At 36.7% G+C, this 22,613-nt stretch overlaps 2 protein-coding genes across 11 annotated transcripts in view; one reads left to right on the top strand and one right to left on the bottom strand.

The window, feature by feature from the left end:
- Positions 1 to 22,613, bottom strand: part of DPY30 (dpy-30 histone methyltransferase complex regulatory subunit) — a 937,477-nt gene that overhangs the window by 529,844 nt on the left and 385,020 nt on the right. The window lies entirely within an intron of this gene.
- The window catches only part of BIRC6 (baculoviral IAP repeat containing 6), a 256,236-nt gene that overhangs the window by 185,954 nt on the left and 47,669 nt on the right, over positions 1 to 22,613 (top strand). For all 10 annotated transcript variants that reach the window (XR_007718761.1, XM_050754116.1, XM_050754118.1 and 7 more), the window contains one exon: positions 401 to 569. Coding sequence is in view for 9 of the 10 variants with exons in the window: in XM_050754116.1 (XP_050610073.1) it covers positions 401 to 569 (169 nt within the window). In the remaining variant the exon portion in view is untranslated. The remainder of the gene's footprint in view (positions 1 to 400; positions 570 to 22,613) is intronic.

The following is a 22,613-nucleotide window of genomic DNA, read 5'->3' as shown; positions in this document are numbered from 1 at the left end:
AGCTAATTGAAGTTGGTTAACACGTTGAATGTGTCTTCTGCAACTCTAGAATGCTCCTTCTTGTATAAAGTTATAAGATTTTGTTACCCTCAAACTGTGAATTGAGTCTATTCAATAAAATATGTAAATAATACAGAGTTGATACTATGTTTTTATGTTTGCAGTTGTATTGTTTTTATATGTCTAGTCATATGTAATGTACCATCCTTTGTAAGCAACACTCTCAGACAAAACAGATCCTTCCCTGTTGAAAATTTAGACAAATAGTTATTTTAAAACATCGTATAAGGTACTGTTTAAGTAGAAAATATGTACTGCTAGTATTCAGATTGAATATCTAACCATAAAAATTTTTGAAGTATGTGAAACTGAAATCCAAATTAATTTCAACAATTTTTAGGTTCTTGCCAGTTACATAAATCCTGTGAGTAGTGTGGTAATTGGAGAAGCTCAGTCATCTCATGAGACTAGAGGGCAGAACAGTAATGCCCTTCCTTCTGTACTTCTTGAGCTTCTCAGTCAGTCCTGCCTCATCCCAGCCATGTCATCTTATCTACGAAATGATTCAGGTAAATAATCCCTGTAAATGTCTTTGTGGATGAATAATTTTGTTTGCTTATTTTATCATTGTCTAATAGTAAGCTTCAATTGAAATACTTGATGGATTTATTTCCTAAAAAGTATTCTGGAAATATTTGATTGTTTTTTTGGTGCCCTTAATTTGATACTGTGTCATCACTTACCCTAGAACACAGAATAAAAGTTTCATTATTCCTTTGTCTTTATCTGTGAAAGGTGAAAGTACACTTTTTCCTTTTAATTATCTGTAACTGAAAATAATAGGACAAAGTCTAACAACTTCATGACATCATTCTGATCTGAATATAGTCAAAGTTCTGTGGATTTTAAATATTTTTGTCAAACAAAATTGCTGACAATGGTTATTTTTGAAGAAAAGCAGATACATAAGTCACTCAAGTCCATAGGTACTTCATAAGAAGATGATTAATTTCTTAAAATTCAATAATAAAAGTACTGTAGCTACTTATTTTGCCAGTATACAGCTGGTTATTGATTGAATAATATAGTTTATTATTTCTTTGGTTACGGAATTATCATCTAAGAAATGTACTCTTTTCCTAAGAATAGAAAGTTACATGTTCAGAAATGTATAGATATTTCCAAGAGAAACAAGCAGTTAACAGCTACTTCTTTCAGCCAAAACCTTTATTATTTATTATTTCAACTCTGTTCTCATATTCTTATCTCTGTCTTTATATTCTTACTCATGAAAATAAACATGTATGTATTTCATTAATTTATTAAGGAAGAATAGATAAGGAAAACAATGGGAGTGAATCTTGGTAGTCTATTTTGTGGTTGGTAGCAGCTAAGTGACACAATTGGATGTTTGGTAAAAGTGTTAGTATTTGAAGGGATTATTGCCCATATTCCCCAGTATCAGGAGGATTGTTGTCCTTTAAAAATGTGCCATTTCCCAGTCTGTTTCAAACTCTTTCATAAAAGTATTAGACTGATTTTTTTGTTTGTTTAGATTGACTTGTTTGGTACATCAGATTGGTCTTTTTAAAAAAGTAGATGTCAAATGCATATAGTATATTTTTTGATTAAAATGTTTGAGACTATAATTTTAATTTTAGATTATATAGAACAATTGAATAGAGTGAGATGGGTTTCTCTTTATCTCACGTCTCTATTATTGAAGTATTATTTTCTTAATCCTTATACTTTGAAGACCTGACCTACCAAAAATTTTAAATTTCTGTTTTAGTCTGAAATTGACTCTCTTATAACACTGAGCTTTTACCTTTATGATTCATTGTCAAAAAGGAAATCCAGGATTATTTACATAATATTTACAGTAATTGCTATTCATGTAAGTGCACTTCCTGGAAAGGTGTGTATGTTAACAAACTGATTTTTGGTAAATGTATGGAATTGCAGAGACTTAGATATTATATCTTGGAACTATTTTAGAAATTTAATGTGACAGATCAAAGTTTGACCTTTCTTTTGTGATTCATTATTTTCCTGGAAAAAAGAAATTTCTTTCATTAGGTTTAGATGTTCTTGAATTTGGTACCTTGTCCAGTGGTTAATTCTAATTGATATATTTGGATGTGGTAACAAATACTTATTTTGAGATATAATACCTTGTATTAAGATAAAATGATGTAACTTGTATTCGGTAGGTTAAATGGTAGCATGCCTCCTAAATGATATTAAATATGGATTGTTTTCAGGAAAACACAGCTTAATATTATATAAGTAAAAATGAGTATGTAAGTAAATATATAATTATATAAGTAAATATAAATATAAAAATGTAAATATATAGTTATCAGTTTTGGTTAGAATAGTAATAATTAATTTTTTAAGTGGCTGTTGTTTGTTTATTTGAGACAGGGTTTCCCTCTGTCACCCAGGCTGGAATGCAGTGGCACGATCTTGGCTTGCTGCAACCTCCACTTCTCAGGCTCAAGCAATTCTCTTGCCTCAGCATCCTGAGTAGGTGGGACATGCAGCAGCATGCCCGGCTAATTTTTGTATTTTTGGTAGAGATGGGGTTTCACTATGTTAGCCAGGCTGGTCTCAAATCCTGGCCCATGTGATCTGCCCACCTTGGCCTCCAAAAGTGTAGATATACAGACGTGAGCCAACACACCCTGCCTTAAGTGGCATTTAAAAATCTGAACAAATTATCTAGCCAGAGTCTTCCTTAGACTTAGTAAAATTTCTATTTTGGAAAATTAGTCTAAAGTTTATTTTCCAATTTTTTCTTTTTTTTTTTTTTGAGACGGAGTCTTGCTGTGTCGCCCAGGCTGGAGTGCAGTGGCCGGATCTCAGCTCACTGCAAGCTCCGCCTCCCAGGTTTATGCCATTCTCCTGCCTCAGCCTCCTGAGTAGCTGGGACTACAGGCGCCCGCCACCTCGCCCGGCTAGTTTTTTGTATTTTTTAGTAGAGACGGGGTTTCACCGTGTTAGCCAGGTTGGTCTCGATCTCCTGACCTCGTGATCCGCCCGTCTCGGCCTCCCAAAGTGCTGGCTGGGATTACAGGCTTGAGCCACCGCGCCCGGCCCAATTTTTTCATTTGTGTATCTAGTATTATTTTTGGCAATGTGGGAGTTGAGGTATGTGACAGGATCCACTCCACAATCTTTTACTTCATTTAGTTGTCATGTCCTTTTCTTCTCCTATAATCTGGAAGAGTTCCTAGTCTACCTTTATCTTTCATAATACTGTTATTTTTATAGAATATAACCATTTATTTTATAGAATATTGTACAGATTGGTCTATAAGTGTGAGAGTAGTCCTCATAATTTTGCCTGAGATAATTGTATTCAAGGGATGACTTGCTTATATTGCTAGCAGATGATATACAAAAACACCGGCCTAATATAATAATCTTTTCTGAGAACTTTAGAAAATAATGCACATTTTCGTTCTGTAACATGTTTTTAAATGATTGGTGAGCAAGACAAGAAAATATAGGGAACATACTAGTTTATGCCCTACTTTCAGTGCAGAGATTGGTCTGTCATTGATTTTAAATATCAGTTGTGGTTTCTGTCCCACACCCTTTTTGCCCTTATTTTCTGGCTACAGGTATACGTTAGATACTTTGTAATCTTCAAACTTTTATGTTTAATGACTATAGATTGAGATGAATACCAGAGTCTGCTCCTCATTTTAATAAAACCTTCAAGTTCTCATATTAATGAGTTTCCTATGTAGCTGGTTAGCTAAGTCTGTTTTATTTAAATAGAAGTTTAAAAACTGGCCTGAACATATTAAATGATAATACTAAGCTGGCCATAAGGATCAACAATAATTGCTCATAAAATTGATCTTCAGTTTTAGTTCTGAACATCTTTGCATCAAAGGTCAAAAGAGAATGTTGTTAGTTGTAAAATTATTACCAGAATAGAGGAAGCATACAAGCTCCTTAGGGGAAAGGACAACCTTTTTTCCATTACTAACTTGTCACAATTCTACAACTGAGACACAGATCCTATTCTCCAGAGGCAGGCCCTGATTATATTTAGTGATTTAATCATTAAATATATTTAGCCATTAAATAGTTGCCTAAGAACTTTTTACTTGCATAATAATGGCTGTACCATTATCTAACCTAATTTACTTTTAGATTGTTATTTTATTTGTAAAATTTAAAATTATTAGATGCTTTTGGGAACATTTATATATCCAGAGCTTTATACATTTAGTATTCTTAAGATAAACTCCTGGCCAGGCACGGTGGCTCACGCTTGTAATCCCAGCACTTTGGGAGGCCGAGGCGGACAGATCACCTGAGGTTGAGAGTTCGAGACCAGCCTGACTAACATGGAGAAACCCCATCTCTACTAAAAAAATAAATAAATAAAAAATAAAAAAAATTCAAAATTAGCTGGGTGTGGTGGCGCATGCCTGTAACCCCGCTGCGTGGGAGGCTGGGGCAGGATAATTGCTTGAACCCAGGAGGTGGAGATGGCACCGTGATGAGCCGTGATGGCACCATCGCACTCTAGCCTGGGCGACAAGAGTGAAACTGTCTCCAAAACAAAAAAAGATAAATTCCTGATATTTCATCTTTTTGAATTCACTGTTTCTAGCATAAAATTTTTATGACTTAATGGTAGTTTTCCTGCTATTTTGACATCTTTTTGTAGGTCTTAAAATGGGTGGAGAGGAAAATTTAGATATGTAAATGAATGGAGACTTATTTTTTATTTTATTTTTGAGACGGAGTCTCATTCTGTTGCCCAGGCTGGAGTGCAGTGATATGATCTTGGCTCACAGCAACCTCCGCCTCCCAGGTTCAAGCAATTCTCATGCCTCAGCCACCCGAGTAGCTGGGACTACAGGCGACCGCCACCCGCCTTGCTAATTTTTTTTGTGTTTTTAGTAGAGACGGTTTCACCATGTTGGCCAGGCTGGTCTCGAACTCCTGACCTCAAACGATCCACACCCCTCGGCCTCCCAAAGTGCTGGGATTACAGACAGGCATGAGTGACCACCCGGCCTGTAAATGAATGGAGACTTTTAAAAAAGTGTTTGGTGGCATTACAGCAGAAACATAAATCTTCATATTTAGGCTAAATTAATCAGATTTATCAAAGGTTAACATCATGGTTCCAGTTACTCAAAATAGTAAGTTTGATGCTTTAATAATTTGTTTCTTATTGCTTATTAAAATAAAGACATATGTTAGTGTTCTAGATAGGAAAATACATTAATTATTTGCTCATTTTAATTTATTTCTCAACATTTTCACTTCCACTTTTCATAACAAATGGTATTCTGGAAGTTGCATTTTGTGTGCCAGAATCGTTTTTTCTCCAGCCGCTGTATAGTATGGAGTTACCCCACTGGCCACTAGATGGAGTTCCTGTTTCATTTTTAGAAGTATTTGTTAACATTCAAATGTTAATGTTAACAGGCAGAATGTTACTTTAGAGACCCCAGCCTTCTGTTTTAGAAAATGATATGTTCCTTTTTTTAGAAACAGCATATTAAAACTCAGCACACATTAAATTATTTGCCATTAACTTAGTGAGGTATGCTACAAATTCTTATTGAAATCAAATCTTTACCTTTTTAATACTGGTCTTATTATATGGGGATGAATATTCTTTCAGAGTATAAAGGGAAATTGCTGTTATCCTGGTTAATCTGACAATTTACAGGTTAGGAAAGAACAAATGAAATATAGAAAAATGTATTCAGTTCAAGTTTAACTGGTTAGCGGTAACATGGTGATTATAAAATTCACTTATTTTCAAGTTTAAAAGCAAGGTATAAATGGATTTTGTCATTATGAGAAAGAAAAATGAGTAACTGATATGTTAGAGTAAGGTAGACATGAGAGAGCAGGCACAGGACTTCATTGGGAAAATTATAAAGTACTGATTTGGCTGGTTATGTTAGTTAAATGATGGGTATATACTAGGATTAAAATTTTTAATTTCCCTAATATTGGTTTGACAGTTTTATGACAGACTATAATGTGTCAAAACCCATTACTGCGTTTGGATATACCATCTGATTTTTCTCAAAGAGTATTTTGTGTGTTTAAAGCTGTTTTTGTTATTTTATATTACTTTTGGATATGTTTCTTTAAGAGTCAGTATTTAATTTCATGAGTATACTGTTTGAGAATAAGGTTAATTTTGTTGTTATGACAAATGTCTTAATTTAAATATGACCATATTTATTAAATTCAAATTACTTAGTAGTTACTTCAAAGTAAATTTGCAGTTGGAAACTAGCCGTCTTCCTAGGTCTCAGGGCTCTCTAGATTAAAAAGGACATAGAAATTGTATTAGTGCTCTTACAGGAAAAGATAAGATTTGATACCAATAGAAAATACATAATTTTTAAACACTTTATTTTGTTGATATACACTGCCTGAGAAACAATTAAAAATTACCGAGCTGTCATAACATGATACTTAACTGTATATCCTTATTTTTAGCTTTCATGGTATTAGTTCATTTGAAACTGTCAAATTATGCCGTTTCTTTGTACTGTTTTAATAAAGAGTCTGGATGCTGTGGTGGTGGTTCATGCCTGTAATCCCACCACTTTGGGAGGCCAAGATGAGAGGATTGCTTGTGCTCAGGAGTTTGAGATCAGCCTCGGCAACATAGTGAGACTTCATCTCTATGAAAAAGTAAAATAGGCTGGGTGAAGTGGCTCACGCCTGTAATCCCGGCACTTTGGGAGGCCAACGCGGGCAAATCGTGAGGTCGGGAGATTGAGACCAGCCTGACCAACATGGTGAAACCCTGTCTCTACTAAAAACACAAAAATAGCTGGGTATGGTGGCGCGTGCCTGTAATCCCAGCTATTCAGGAGGCTGAGGCAGGAGAATCGCTTGAACCCCAGAGGCCGAGGTTGCAGTGAGCCACTGCACTCCAGCGTGGGCGACAGAGCGAGACTCCATCTCAAAAAAATAAAAAATAAATAATAAAATAATCTATCAGATTATTCTACTAAGTAGAGTAGCAGACCAGGAGTGGTGGCTCACACCTGCAATTCCAGCACTTTGGGAGGCTGAAGTTTGAGGATTACCAGCCTGGGCAACTTAGACCCTGTCTCTATAAAAAACAAACAATCAGCACTCACCTGTAGTCCCAGCTACTCGGGAGGTGGGATCCCAGGAGGGCGAGGCTGCAGTGAGCTGTGATCACACCACTACACTTCAGCCTGAGTGTCAGAGTGAGACCCTATCTCAAAAAAAAAAAAAAAAAAAAAAAAAAAAAAAAAGGTAGAGTAACCTGACACTTTATTTTTAGCCCAAACTTTAATAGTATTTTAATATGGCTCTAGTTTTTGTGAGAATTAGCTGAGCAATACAAATAAAATTTAAAACACTTGCCCTTGTTTAATGTATTTATTTCTATATATGGTCACTCACAAGATATGTTGATGGCCACTAAGTATCTATAATGTAAATGCTTATCAACAAATGTTAATTCCTTTTATTTAGAGTTTTCATTTTTGTCAAGGTCATCCAATGTGGAAATAACTTTCGTATAGAACATACCACTCTATGTGTTAAATAATTATGACTGGTAAGTTTTATAAGGGGAGGACTGGTTGCTTAAAATTTAGATGAGTTTTGAATTGCTTTGATTTGTACAGATTTGTAAGGATAAAGTATTATTTCACTTCTCACACACTTTAGGGATACCATTCTTGATTACCCAGAGTAGTCCTTTCTTTCCTATGAGCTGCTCACATACCTAATCCTTGTATTATCACCTTTCACATTATAGTCCAGCTATTGTATACTTTCTTAATCAGATTTCCACGTAACTACCTACCAGATTAGCCGTAACTCTCCATTTCTTCTATCAAACATCCCAGTTAAGTGTGAGTTGTGTTTGTTTCCAGATTTGTTTATGCCAGTTGTATTTACACTATATAATTATTATGCAAACTAGATGTTTTTATGGTAAATCATGAAATGCTTTAAAAAAGTCCTACAGACCAGGTGCAGTGGCTCAAGCCTGTAATCCCAGCTCTTCGGGAGGCTGAGGCAGGTGGATCACCTGAGGTTAGGAGTTCGAGCCCAGCCTGGACAACATGGTGAAACTAAAAATACAAAAATTAGCTGGGTGTGGTGAATGGGCACCTGTAGTCCCAGCTACTTGGGAGGTTGAGGCACGAGAATTGCTTGAGCCCGGGAGGCATAGTTTGCAGTGAGCCGAGATCGAGCCACTGCACTCCAATCTGAGTGACAGAGCAAGACTCCATCTCAAAAAACAAAAAGAAAAGAAGAAACAAAAAAATATATTCCCAGTTTACTTAGGGAATATATTAAAATGTTAACAATGGTAATTTTATTTTGTATTACCCGCATTTATTAAGAGAAATAATGTCAATACTTTATTGAAACAAGAAAGTTTCTTTTCTATGTAGTCTTTATTTTTCTGTGTGGCTTTATGTTTACAACTGCTTAACTACCAAAAGTCATGCTAATGGTTATTTCTTTTGAGGTACTAAAATATAATTTCCAAAGACAGTTTTAAAAATATTCAGTGTTCATTAATGCTAACTAAAACTTTATTTTTCTAAACATTTTCATTGTCTTCTGTCCCATACTGACTAAATGTCCCTTTCCTGTATTAAGTAGATTACTAGAGGCTTAAAGAAAACGTAAACCTAAATGCAGTTTTATTTTAATTAATATATATTTTATATGTACTCTTAGAAAAGTTGTTGTGGCATTTTTGCTGTTGTGTCTTGTATTCATTACCAAATCTTGCATGTTTTGGAGTAGTCTATCTTCAGTGTCCATATTCATTGCTTTGTCTTCCCTGTTTTTTTCCTCCGTGAAAAGTTAAAATTTGCCTATTTGCTTTGTTGTAATTTTATTCCTCAAGCTGGAAGCATCATAGAGTAATTGCTCTTAGAGCAGGGAGTTACCCTGGGATATATGTTTTAATATTCTGGAGGTGTGCTTTTAAAGGATAGTCTTCTCAATCTTTCTTGTTAGAGCCAGATTTTGCCCTGAATGCAGTCCCTTGAACGAGACCTTCAGAGTGTGGTATGGATGTAGACAAAAACAATCACTAAGAGGTTAAGTACTGTTCCAGCTATACCTAACATAGTCAAGATACATTCTTCTTTTTCTTCTTTCTCTTCTTGCTTCTTTACATCTTCTGCTGTAGTGATGACAGAAGTGCCAGTTTTCTCAGAAAATGTCTTCATTTAGAGAAAAAGAGAATGATTGTGAAGCAAATTGCTAGAAAATATATTTATTAGAAATACTGGTAAATACTCGAAAATTGCTAGACAAGAAGTACTAGCTAGTAAATACTAGAAAATTGCTAGGAAATGTATTTACTAGCAGAGAGCTGGTAAATGTATTTATTATATGTGTTGTGTTTCTTGCATAGTTTTTCAGTGTGCAGTCCTACTTTAGTCTGTTAATGTGTTGGAAAATGATAGTAAATGAGTGTATTTTAATAGAATTTAAAATCTGTTATTTTAACAGTTGGGCTGAAGAGCCGAAAATATAATGAAAATGTAGAAGTTAGATTCTGCCATTTGTGTATTTTATATTTAGTAGCTACAAAGATTCTTAAAATTTTTTACATATCTAACTAGGCTGATGTATTTAATGTGAACTGCAATTTATATACAAAAAAACTGCACATACTTAGTGTATACAATTTGGTAAGTTTAGAACCTCAACTCCTTTTTAAAGCAACTCTTTTGGGGAGCAGTTGAGCAGAATAGGGATTTAAAATAATTTTTTCCTTTGAAGATTAGGGGATCATTGTGTCATTAATTTTATAATCTAGTATTGAAACTAATTCCATTTTACTAATATTTGGTAAAGCAATTAATAGCAGAGTTTATCTCTTCTTAATAAAATATTTTTTCCACAGATTAAGCATATCACATATTTAAGCTTGAAATAATGGAGTTACTAAATGTCAGAGTTTTAAAATAATTAAAAGAGAAGTGCTCCTTACCCTACATTGCATCAGGAATAAAGTGTTACCAGTTATGTTGCTTTAGTCCACAATAGTGATGAATGAACCTTTTCTTTTCATGGAGGGCCTCCAAACAAAACCTGGACAAGCTTCATATTAAAGATGGCAAATGTTTTCAGTATATCCTGAAGGAATGTATCTTCTCTGTTAGTAATCTGTGGTAAATTTCACTGTAACTATTTGATGTAAATTGCTGGCCTCTGCAAGTAATAAGTCACACTGTAAATAGGTTCTATTTTTTAGTATTTTTAGGTTTTTGTATATGCTGAATCACATATTTCCTCCAAAATGCTAATGTTTACGGTTATTTCTCTTGAATTTTCTGTTTGATGAACCTTTACACTGTTCTTTTTCTTTTCAGCTGTTTGAAGATACTTTTCCTCATTGAAATGTTGTAGTTCCAAATGCAGAAAGTGATTTTATTCCTCTCCGTACTACCAGTTACTACTATAAAAATGAAAAAAATATGTTTATTGGCATAAGTATAGTAATGTCACACACCTGCATCTATAGCTGTTAATGATAATTCCAAGATAGTCTTCAAGCTATGCATAATTCAGCAACAGGTCCTTTTGAGGATTGGAAGGATAGTGACTTTACTTGCCTGGTTGTAAGCTGTAACACTGATTAAACATGCATTTGGTCCTTGCTGAGTAAAGGAGCTACAAGCTCCACTTGGAGACATGGCATTGCCTAACAACGTGTTGTGCCTCTGTTCTTTCTTTGTCAGGCAGGCTGCACATTGAATCCTGTAATAACAATGAAGTATGTGTAAAGGAGCTAAAGTTAAAGATACCTAAGGGTTTTCTGATGAAGCTCTTCATGGCAAAAATAGAATTAAATAATTCAAGATCGAAATAGTTTTTATGTTGTTTTGTGCTTTAACAGGCAGGTTTTTATTAAGAGTTTATTATCTTTCTCCATTCTTGTTGCTGGCTGACCACTGGTACACATTAATTGATAAGAAAAGCACATGTCTTAAAAGGAGAGCATAAATCAGCTCTCCATTAGTTTTCCAAGTTCTCCTCTTGGGGGGGTCTTCAAAATCTTTTAAAACTAATAATAAAAACTCAGATATAAATAACACATTAGTTTCCAGACATAGGCATAGATTGTCATATGCATTAATATCTCATAGTATTTGACTTAAAGGTAAGCATATTTACGTAACTAATGGTTGTCAAGAAAAGTACAGAAATACAAAAAACTTGATATTTTTAGTTTAAAATAAAGAAATTTGATATCTTGAGATATTTTTAAAAGTATAGTAATGAAATTTAAAGTTATTTTTTAAATTTTAAAGATTTTTGTGAAATAAACACACAATTTTATCTCTCACATTTTTTGGACTATTCCCAGTCTCATGGGCCAATGCTTATTATTACCTTGTTTTGCTAGCTTTTGCCTTCATACTCCTTGGTAAGAAGAGAATATCTTCTGTTTCCATAATGTAAGATTCCCAGTTGGCCTCTCCTAATGCTAACTCAATAGAGTAAAATAGATACCAGTTAAATAAGAGGGAATAGCATGTTTCATTTATTTCAGAGGAGCTGTCTTATTTTATCTATGCCTTTATTCTTACATGTGAATATAATGTAACTATATTTTTTATTTCTTTTTCTTCAGTCATAGTTTTCTCTGTCACCCGGGCTGGAGTGCAGTAGTGTGCTCATAGGTCACTGCAGCCTTCAACTCTTAGGCTTAAACATCCTTCTCATTAGCTGGGACTACAGGCACCTGCCACCATGCCCACCTAAGTTTTTAAATTTTTTGTAGAAATAGGTTCTCATTATGTTTCCCAGGCTAGTTTCAAAACTCCTGGCCTCAAGCAATCCTCTTGTCTCAGCCTCCTGAGTCACTGGGATTACATTCTTAAGCCATTGTGCCTGACTTGATTTTTTTTTTTTTTTTTTAATATAACATCTCGTGCTTTATAAATTGACCTGCAAGTAGGCTGGGCGCAGTGGCTCATGCTTGTAATCCCAGCACTTTGGGAGGCTGAGGTGGGTGGATCATGAGGTCAGGAGTTTAAAACCAGCCTGGCCAACATAGTGAAACCCCATCTCTACTAAAAGTACAAAAATTAGCTGAGCGTGGTGGCAGGTGCTTGTAGTAGTACCAGCTACTTGGGAGGCTGAGGCTGGAGAATCACTTGAACCCGGGAGGCAGAGGTTGCAGTGAGCCAAGGCCGTGCCATTGCACTCCAGCCTGGGTGACAGAGTGAGACTATATCTCAAAAAAATTGACCTGCAAGTGACATACTTTTTTTTTCTTTTTTCTTTTTTTGAGATGGAGTCTAGCTCTGTTGGCCAGGCTGGAGTACAGTGGCGTGATCTCAGCTCACTGCAACCTCCACTTCCCAGGTTCAGGCAATTCTCCTGTCTCAGCTTCTTGAGTAGCTGAGACTGCAGGCGTGTCACCACATCTGGTTAATTTTTGTATTTTTAGTAGAGGCAGGATTTCACCATGTTAACAAGGCTGGTTTGAAACTCCTGACCTCAAATGATCTGCCACCTCGGCCTCCCAAATAGCTGGAATTACTGGCATGAGCCACTGTGCCCGCCCATGAGTGATATACTTTCTAATTAATATTCATTAATTATGAAATTTGAAATCATTTAATTTCATTTCATTTTGATTTTAGTTGTAAATTATATTCAAGGTTTTTTTTGAACCTAAAGTCTTTTTAAAGTTTCTGGGATTATCTTTGTGTTTATATGAAGAAATAATGCTTTAATCAGATTATACACATATATATCTGTATATGTGTGTGTATGTATATGTGTATATATATATTTTTTGTGTGTGTGTGTGTGTGGTAGATTTTACTGGGGGCAGTGGCTCATGCCTATAATCCCAGCACGTTGGGAGGCTGAGGCGGGCGGATCACGAGGTCAGGAGTTCGAGACCAACCTGGCCAACATGGTGAAATCCCGTCTCTACTAAAAGTACAAAAATTAGCTGGGCATGGTGATGGGCTCCTGTAATCCCAGCTACTCGGTAGGCTGAGGCAGGAGAATTGGTTGAACCCGGGAGGTGCAGTGAGCTGAGATCACGCCATTGCACTCCAGCCTGAGTGACAGAGCAAGACTCTGACTCAAAAAATATATATTATTTCTAGATTTTAAAAATTGGAATTATCAATTATATGTGTGCTTGCAAATTTGTGGGATCTTTTTTTCCCCTTCTCTTCTTTATTGAATGTTAGCATGCTAGACTGTTTTCATTATTCATGTATGGAGAAGAAGATTCTCATTTTGTGGTGTTGGTTGTTCTTGATAACTTCATAACAATTTAATTTTTAAAAATAAACGTATCTTGTATTACTTGTATTCTTTTATAATTTTATCTGAATTGCTAGTAAGTATTTTTAGGTTTACAGAAAATTGAGCAGATAATACAGAGTTCCCATATATGAAGTTCCTACTCACAGTTTACTTATTATTCATATTTTGCATTAGTGTAGCACGTATAATTGATGAACTAATAGTGCTATGTTATTTTTAAATAAATTTATAGTTGAAATTCGAGTTTGCTCTTTATGTTCTACAGTGTGTGGGTTTTGACAAATGCGCAGTTTTATGTATTGCACCATGACGGGATCACACAGAAGAGTTTACTGCCCTAAGAAATTCTGTTAATCCTGCATCCCTTCCTAATCCCCAGACCTCTGGTAACCACTGTTCTTTGTACTGTCTCCATAGTTGTGTGTTTTCCAGCATGTCATATAGTTGTAATCATAAGATCTAGCCTTTTAGATTGGCTTCTTTCATTTAATAATATACATTTAAGTTTCATCCATGTGTTTTCATGGCCTGGTGGCTACTTCATTTTTATTGCTGAAAAATATTCCATTGTATGAATATGTAAGTATGTTTATCCATTCACTTTTTGAAGAACATCTTGGTTGCTTCCAGGTTTTGGTATTTATGAATAAAGCTGCTACGAACATTCACATACAGATTTTTATTTCCATTTTTGTTTCACTGATCTATTTGCTTATTCTTTTGCCAGTACCACATTGTCTTAACTGTCGTAGCATTATAGTCAGGTAGTCAAGTCATATAGTGTCAGTCCTCTGACTTTGTTCTTCAGTGTTGTGCTGGCTATTCTACGTATTTTGCCTTTCCATATAAACTTAATCATTTGATTGGTAGCCACAAAATAACTTGCTGGGGTTTTGGTTGGAACAATGCGTCCTCTGTTTTATTTCTCTTTGAGTGTTACATGAAGTGGGTTGAGAACAGTGAAATACTATGTGCACTACTTTGCTAAATGAGTTCATAAAGGAGTGCAAGTGGTAATCTTTGGGTACCTGGCTATATTTATATCAGTATAAATTCTGATCTTTCAAATATTTCAGTGTAGACAGGGAAATCATTCAAAACTTCTGTGGATTCCATTCCAGCAAATGGAGCTAAAATGGGAGGAGGGGGGACAGGAGAAAACTGTGGAATAGGGAAGGTTTTTTGAAGGCTTCATTATTGTGCCAGTCTCAAGTTGAAAAGAGGCTACATGATTGTACATTCTAGTCTTTTATTTTCATATATTTGAAAAATAAAATATATTTATAAAATATATGCAACATTTATTGGGTGCTTTTCCTTGTATTAGTGTTATAAAGTAATTGAAGAAAATAAATATCTCAGTATAAAAAGGAACAAATATATATGAATAAGTACTTAAGAGAAAAAGATTTTAGTGACAGCTTTAATGGTTGATAATTCAGTACCCTCCAGTTCACCCATTTGAAGTATACAATTCATTGATTTTTATTATATTCACAAATGTGTACAACTGTTACCAAAGTGAGTTTTATAAATTTTTTAAATCATCTCATTAAAAACACTGTACCCTTGGCTGGGCACGGTTGCTCATGCCTGTAATCCCAGCACTTTGGGAGGCCCAGGTGGGTCGATCACCTGAGATCAGGGGTTCGAGACCAACCTGGACAACATGGTGAACCTCGTCTCTACTAAAAATACAAAAATGAGCCAAGCGTGGTAGCGGGCACCTGTAATCTCAGCTACTTGGGAGGCTAAGACAGGAGAATCGCTTGAACCCGGGAGGCAGAGGTTGTAGTGAGCCGAGACCATGCCATTGCACTCCAGCCTGGGCAACAAGAGTGAAACTCTGTCTCAAAAAAAAAAGAACCCTGTACCCTTTAGTTATTATCCCCCATCTCCTCATCTTCTCTAGCCCTAAGCAGCTGACAATCTGCTTTCTATCCTTATATAGAGTTGCCTTTTCTGAATATTTTATGTAAATTAGATCATATAATATGTGGTCTTTTTAAACTGGCTTTTTCCATGCAGCGGAATGTTTTCAGGGTTTATTGGTGTTGAATGTATCAGTAGGTGATAACTTCTTAGGGCTGAACGGTATTCCATTTTATGGCTGTGTACCACATTTTGCTTATCCATCAGTTGATGTCTATTTGTTTTTGCATTTTGGCAGTTGCAGTGAGCATTAGCATACAAATATCTCTTGGTATTTTTGCTTTGAATTCCTTTGGTAATATACCTAGGAGTGGAATTGTTGATTAACATGGATTACCTGACTTTTAAAATTACAATAATCTTACTGGGTATGAGATGGTCTCTCATTGTGGTTTTAATTTGCATTTGTCTGATGACTAATTATGTTAAGCATATTTTCATGTGTTCATTGGCTATTCACGTATCCTTTCTAGAGAAATATTACAAATTCTCTGTCCCAAGAGTGGGGGCTGGCTAGAAGAGGGGATTAAATGTCAACTTCTCAGCCATGCGTGCCTCTAACTTAGCAGCAGCAGGTTGCTGTGGTGGATTAGAAATGCTGACATCCTGCCCCTCACCCCGCTAGGAAGACAGGCTTTCAGCTGTGTACTAAGGCATAGCTTTCCAACTTGGACTCTTGGGAGAGGGACGCCTGTGTTCTTGGCTGTAGCCAGCTGGAGTGGTTTTTCTTTCTCATTGAGCTGAGGCTGGGGAGGAAAGGAGCAGCATCTTGATTCACATACCACAGACTCTTGCTTCTCTTACTGAGTTTCTTACTAAGTGTTTCTTCATTTGCTGCATGCTTTTAGGACCATTTCCAGAGATTTTAGATAGTTGTGTTCTTTTAAAGAGTATGTACCAGTTTCACTAGGGAGCAGATCTGCAGTGATCCTCCCTCTTTCATGCTAGCAAGAAAAACTGAGTTCTCATAAACCAAATAAAATATTCAAACTTACTTACTAATTAAATGTTTTAGAACCTTACAGTGGAATATTTTGCATCCATCAAGTTTAGAAACCATCTATCTTCATATTGGGTAGAAAGAGGAAGTTAGACACTATGGAGTATCTAGTTTTTATAAAACTCAACACATACCTAAATATACAATATCATGTACTTCTCCTCTGTAAAACACATTTTATTAATTACATCAAGTTTTTCTTAAGTATTCTGTTCTCCACATTTCAAAATTCAAAAGCTTTAAGGTGGTAGCTGTTTTCCTGCCTCTCTCCTATAGCCTGCCGATAACAGCTCACTAGGGATAAACTATAGTTATCCCTATAGTACTAATCTAACTAATAGTACTAATAGTTACAGATAGTACTAACCAGTGCTACTAATTTCTTATATTTCTTTATAGGAAATCTATATATAACAAGTAAATATAAATATATATTAGTTCATTGTCACACTGCTATAAAGAACTGCCTGAGACTGGGTGAATTATAAAGGAAAGAGGTTTAATTGACTTATGGTTCTCCAGGGCTGAGGAGGCCTCAGGAGACTTATAATCATGGCAGAAGGGGAAGCAAACATGTCCTTCTTTACATGGCAGCAGCAAGGAAAAGTGCAGAGCAAAGCAGTGGGAGCCCCTTATAAACCCATCACATCTTGTGAGAACTCACTATCATGAGAATAACATGGAGGTAACCACCCCCATGATTCAGTTACCTCCCACCGGGTCCCTCCCACAACACACGGGGATTATGAGAACTACAATGCATGATGAGATTTGGGTGGAGACACAGCCAAACCATATCATGTAGTCTCCCTCTTTTTATGTTTTTGTTGTTGTTTGTGTTTTGTTGTATGTTATGTTTATGCAAATAATCATTTATTTTTATTAACATTTATATGTTATGTTTACCATATAACCCGTTTTTATACCTTGCTGTCCCATCCCCACCCCAAAATGACATTATCGTACTTTCGAATTTGCTGCTTACAGCATGAAGCATATTCTCATTTTTTATGACTACATAATGGGCATTTAGTAATTTTTAAAATTGCATATTAATAAACAGAAATAGGTTCTTTTTTAAGATAAGGTCTCACTCTGTCGTGCAGGCTAGGATGTAGTGGTGTAATCATGGCTAACTGCAGCTTACCATGCCCGGATAATTTTTTTAATTTTATACAGACAGGATCTTTCCCAGGCTGGAGTACAGTGGTGTAATCATGGCTCACTGCAGCCTTGACATCCTGGGCTCAAGTGATCCTGCCATTTTAGCCTCATGAGTAGCTGAGACTACTGGAGGGCACTACCACACCTGGCTAATTTTTAAAATTTTGTGTAGAGATTGGATCTTTCTATATTGCCTAGGCTGGTCTTAAACTCCTGGGCTCTGGCGATCCTTCTGCCTTCCAAATCCTGGAATTATAGGCATGAGCCACTGCATCCAGCTCACATATTTTTTTAATTGACATTTTTATTCTCTTGAATATGCCCATCGTAAATATGATACCTGTTTATTGAGACTATCATCTCTGCCCTGCAGCATATTTTCACCATAAGTTTTTTTGTGTGTTTTTGTTGTATTTCGTATTGTGCAGTTTCTCTATTTTGCAGTTGACTGTTATATAAAATTAACAGTATTCATTTATGTGAATTTTGCATCCACAGACTTTAGTATTCTAATAGTATTTCTGTGGATTTGTCTTATTTTCCAATTAGATAATCAGTTTTCTGAGAATGAAGAAATTACTCTTTTCCCACTTCTTTTTGTTTGTTTGTTTTGAGACAGAGTCTCTGTTACCCAGGCTGGAGTGCAGTGGCATAATTTTGGCTCACTGCAGCTTCCACCTCCAGGGTTCAAGTGATTCTCCTGCCTCAACCTCCTAATTAACTGGGATTACAGGCGCACGCCATCACACCTGGCTATTTTTGTATTTTTAGAAGAGACGGGGTTTTGCCATGTTGGCTAGGCTGGTCTTGAACTCCTGACCTCAGGTGATCCACCTGCCTTGGCCTCCCAAACTGCTGGGATTACAGGCGTGAGCCACTGCGTTTGGCCTTCACACTTCTTATGCTTTTTTTAAGAAAAAAATTTTTGGAGGGAATCCCCATATGCACATACCTTTCCTGGCTTGTATTTATAAAACAGAATGTCAGGAATTTGTCTCTTGAAGATGATACTATCCAAAAGAACTTTTTGTTGTGATGAAAACACTCTGTATCGATGCCATTCATTAAGGACTTGTGTGGCTGTTGGACACTTGAAATGTGATTAGTGCAACTGAAGACCTGAATTCTTAGTTTTCTTACATTTTAGTTAAAATTTAAATAACATATGGCCAGTAACTGCCATGCTGAATAGTTCAGGAAGTTCATCTCAAAAAAAAAAACAAGAGTGAGGAAGGAGAGAAATGGTCAAAAGAAACTACAGCCTTGTAATGAAAGTTTTATCTTTTTTTCAGGATAATCTGTTTGAAATATTAATCACTGTAATCCTAACACGTTAGTAGGCCAAGGTAGGTAGATTGCCTGAGCTTAGGAGTTCGAGACCAGCCTGGGCAACATGGTGAAACCCCAACTCCACGAAAAAATAGAAAAAATTAACTGGACATGGTGGCATGTGCCTGTAATCCTAGCTACTCTGGCATGTGAGGCAGGAGGATCCTGGAGCCCAGGAGGTCAAGGCTACAAAGTGCAGTGGTTACACCACTGCACTCCAGCCTGGGCAACAGAGTGAGACCTTGGTGCAAAAAAAAAAAAAAAAAAAAAAAAAAAAAAAATAGATATTAATGTAAAGTTATTTTTTAGAAGTTCACCTTTTTTGGCTGGGCGCAGTGACTGATGCCTGTAATCTCAGCACTTTGAGAGTTCGAGGCGGGCAGATCACTTGAGATCAGTGGTTCGAGACCAGCCAAGCCAACATGGTGAAACGTCACCTTGACCAAAAATACAAAAATTAGTCAGGCATGGTGGCATCCACCTGTAATCCCAGCCACTTGGGAGGCTGAAGCTGGGGAACTGCTTGAACCCTGGAAGCGGAGGTTGCAGTGAGCCAAGATTACGCCATAGCACTCCAGTCTGGGCGACAGGAGCAAAACTCAGTCTCAAAAAAAAAAAAAAAAGTACACATTTCTTATACATAGTGTGAAGTCTGGGGTTTTAGTATACCCATCACTGGAACAGTAAACATTGTACCCAGTAGATATTTTTCAAACTCCACCTTTTGGAGTCTCCCGGGTCTTTTTTTTTTTTTTTTTTTGAGGTGGAGTCTCCCTCCGTTGCCCAGGCTGGAGTGCAAGTGCAGCGGTGCGATCTGGGCTCACTGCAACCTCTGCCTCCCAGGTTCCGGTGATTCTTGTCTCAGCCTCCCGAGTAGTTGGGATTACAGACACCTGCCACCAGGCCCAGGTAATTTTTATATTTTAGTAGAGAGAGGGTTTCACTGTGTTGGCCGGGCTGGTCTCGAACTCCTGACCTCTAGTGATCTCACCTCAGCCTCCCAAACTGCTGAGATTATAGGCGTGAGCCACCACGCTTGGCCTGTAGTTATTCTCATAGAGACCTTTTACTTCCTTGGTTAAATATATTCCTAGGTATTTTGTTTTATGTTTTATTATTTTATCTTATTTTTAATTGTGTTTGACAGAGTCTTGCTCTGTCCCCCAGGCTAGAGTACAGTAGTACTATCAGAGCTCACTGCAGCCTCAACCTGGTAGGCTCAAGCGATTCTCCTGCCTCAGCTTCCCAAGTAGCTGGGACTACAGGAATGAACCACCACACCTGACTAATTTCCTTTTTGATTTTTATAGAGATAAGGTCTCACTATGTTGTTCAGGCTGGTCTTAAACCCTTGGACCCGAGCAATCTTCAAGCCTGGACCTCCCAAAGTGCTGTGATTTCAGGCGTGAGCCACTACACCTGGTCTTTTTTTTTTTTTTTTTTCCTGTAACTATTGTAGATGAGATTGCTTTCTTGATTTAATCCTTGGCTAGATGATTATTGGTGTTTAGAAACATTACTGGTTTTCATATATTAATCTTATATCTTGAATTGTCACTGAATTCCTGTATCAAATCCAAGAGTTTCTGATGGAGTCTTTAGGGTTTTCTAGATCATATCAGCAAACAGGAAAAATGTTGACTTCCTGTTTTTTGAGTTTGAATGCCTTTTTTTTTTTTCCCCCTTGCCTGATTGCTTTGGCAAGGATGTCCAGGACAATGTTGAATAAGAGTGGTGAAAGTGAGAACCCTTGCCTTGTTCCAGTTCTTAGAGGGAATGCTTTCAGCTTTTTCCCATTAAGTGTGGTGCTAGCTGTGGGTTTTTCGTATGTGGCCTTTAATTTATTTTGAGATCAGCTTATGAGACTGGCTAATTTTTTTTATTTTGGGTAGACACAGGGCTTCACCATGTTGGTCAGGCTGGTCTCGAACTCCTTGCGTCAAGCAATTCACTCACCTTGGCCTCCCAAAGTGCTGGAATTACAGGTGTGAGCTACAGTGCCTGGCCATTTATTTGTTTGTTTTGAGATGGAGTCTCGCTCTGTCACCCAGGCTGGAGTGCAGTGGTGTGATCCTGGCTCACTGCAACCTCCACTTCCTGGGTTCAGGTGATTCTCCTGCCTCAGCCTCCCCAAGTAGCTGGGACTAGACTTGTGCCACAACACCCAGCTAATTTTTGTATTTTTAGTAGAGATGGGTTTCACTGTGTTGGCCAGGCTGGTCTTGGACTCCTGACCTCAGGTTTTCCATCCACTTCGGCCTCCCAAAATGCTGGAGTTACAGGCGTGAGCCATCACGCTTGGCCTGTTAATTTTTAAGGGATGGGGTCTTGCTCTGTTGCCCAGGCTGGAGTGCAGTGTTGTCATCATAGCCCACTTTAGCCTCAAACTCCTGGTGTCAAGCAGTCCCCCACCTTAGCCTCCCAAGTAGCTGGGAATACAGGCTTTTTGCCATCACATCTGGCTAGTATTTAAAAAATTTTTTTTGTAGAGACAGGTTCTTGCTCTGTTGACCTCGCTTGTCTTGATCTCTTGGTCTCAAGTGATCCTCCTGCCTCAGCCTCCCAAAATGTTGGGATTATAGGCATGAACCACCATGCCCAGTTATTGTGTTATCTTTTTGATGTGTTGTTGGATTTGATTTACTTGTTTGTTGTTTTGGATTTTTGTGTCTGACTTTATTAGGGATATTGGTCTATAGTTTTCTTCTTTTATTATATCTTTGCCTGGTTTTGGTATCAGCATAATACTGGCCTCGTAAAATGAGTTAGGGAGAATAACCTCCTCCTCAATTTTTTTAAATAGTTTCAGGAGGAGTTGTATTAGTATGTTCTTTTTATATTTGGTAGAATTTGGCTGTGAATTCATGTGGTCCTGGGCTTTTTTTTTTTTTTGGGGGGGGGAGCTGTTTTATTGTGATTGAATCTCACTACTTGTTCAGTTTGTTTCTTGTTCAATCTCAGGAGGCTGTATGTTTCCAGGAATTTACTCATTTCCTCTAGGTTGTGAGTGTATCGTTGATCATAATAGTCCCTGATCTTTTGTATTTCTGTAGTATCAGTTGTATTCTTTTTTCATTTCTGATTCTGTTTATTTGGATCTTCTCTCTTTTGGTTAGTCTAGCTAATAGTTTATCGGTTTTGTTTATCTTTTCAAAAACCAACTTTTCAGTTTGCTGATGCTTTGTATATTTTTGTTGGGGGGCAGCTGTATTTCATTTAGTTCTGTGTTATTTCTTCTAAGTTTGGGCGTGGTTTGTTCTTTCTTTTCTAGTTCCTTGAGGTACATGTAAAGTTGTTCATTTGTTACCTTTCTACTTTTCTGATGCAGGCTATAAACCTCTCTCTCTGCACTGCATTTGCTGTATCCCACAGTTTTTCTGATGTTGCATTTCATTTTCAGTCATTTCAAAAAATTTTTAAAGTTTGTCTTTCTTTGTTGACCCAGTGATCATTCAGGATCATGCTGTTTAATTTCCATGTATTTGTACTGTTTCCAATGTTCCTATTGGTATTATTTTCCAGGTTTATTCCACTGTGGTCTGAGAAGATACCTGATATGATACCAGTTTTTAAAAAATTTGTTAAGATTCCTTTTATGGACTAACATGTGGTCTGTCTAGGAGAATGTTTCATGTGTTGTTGAAAAGAATGTATATACTGTCATTGTTGAGTAGACTGTCCTACGTCTGTTAAGTCCATTTAGTCCAAAGTCCAATTTAAGTCCAATGTTTTCTTTGTTAATTTTCTGTCTCAATTATCTTTCTAGTGCTGTGAGTTGGGTGTTGAAGTCTCCCAGTATTATTGTATTACTGTGAATGTTATTGATTATGGTATTATTGTTAGACCATTTCCAGCTTTCACTATTGAA

This window comes from Macaca thibetana, chromosome 13 (assembly GCF_024542745.1).
Source record: "Macaca thibetana thibetana isolate TM-01 chromosome 13, ASM2454274v1, whole genome shotgun sequence".
Taxonomy (NCBI): Eukaryota; Metazoa; Chordata; class Mammalia; order Primates; family Cercopithecidae; genus Macaca; species Macaca thibetana.
This window is presented reverse-complemented; position numbering and strand designations above follow the sequence as displayed.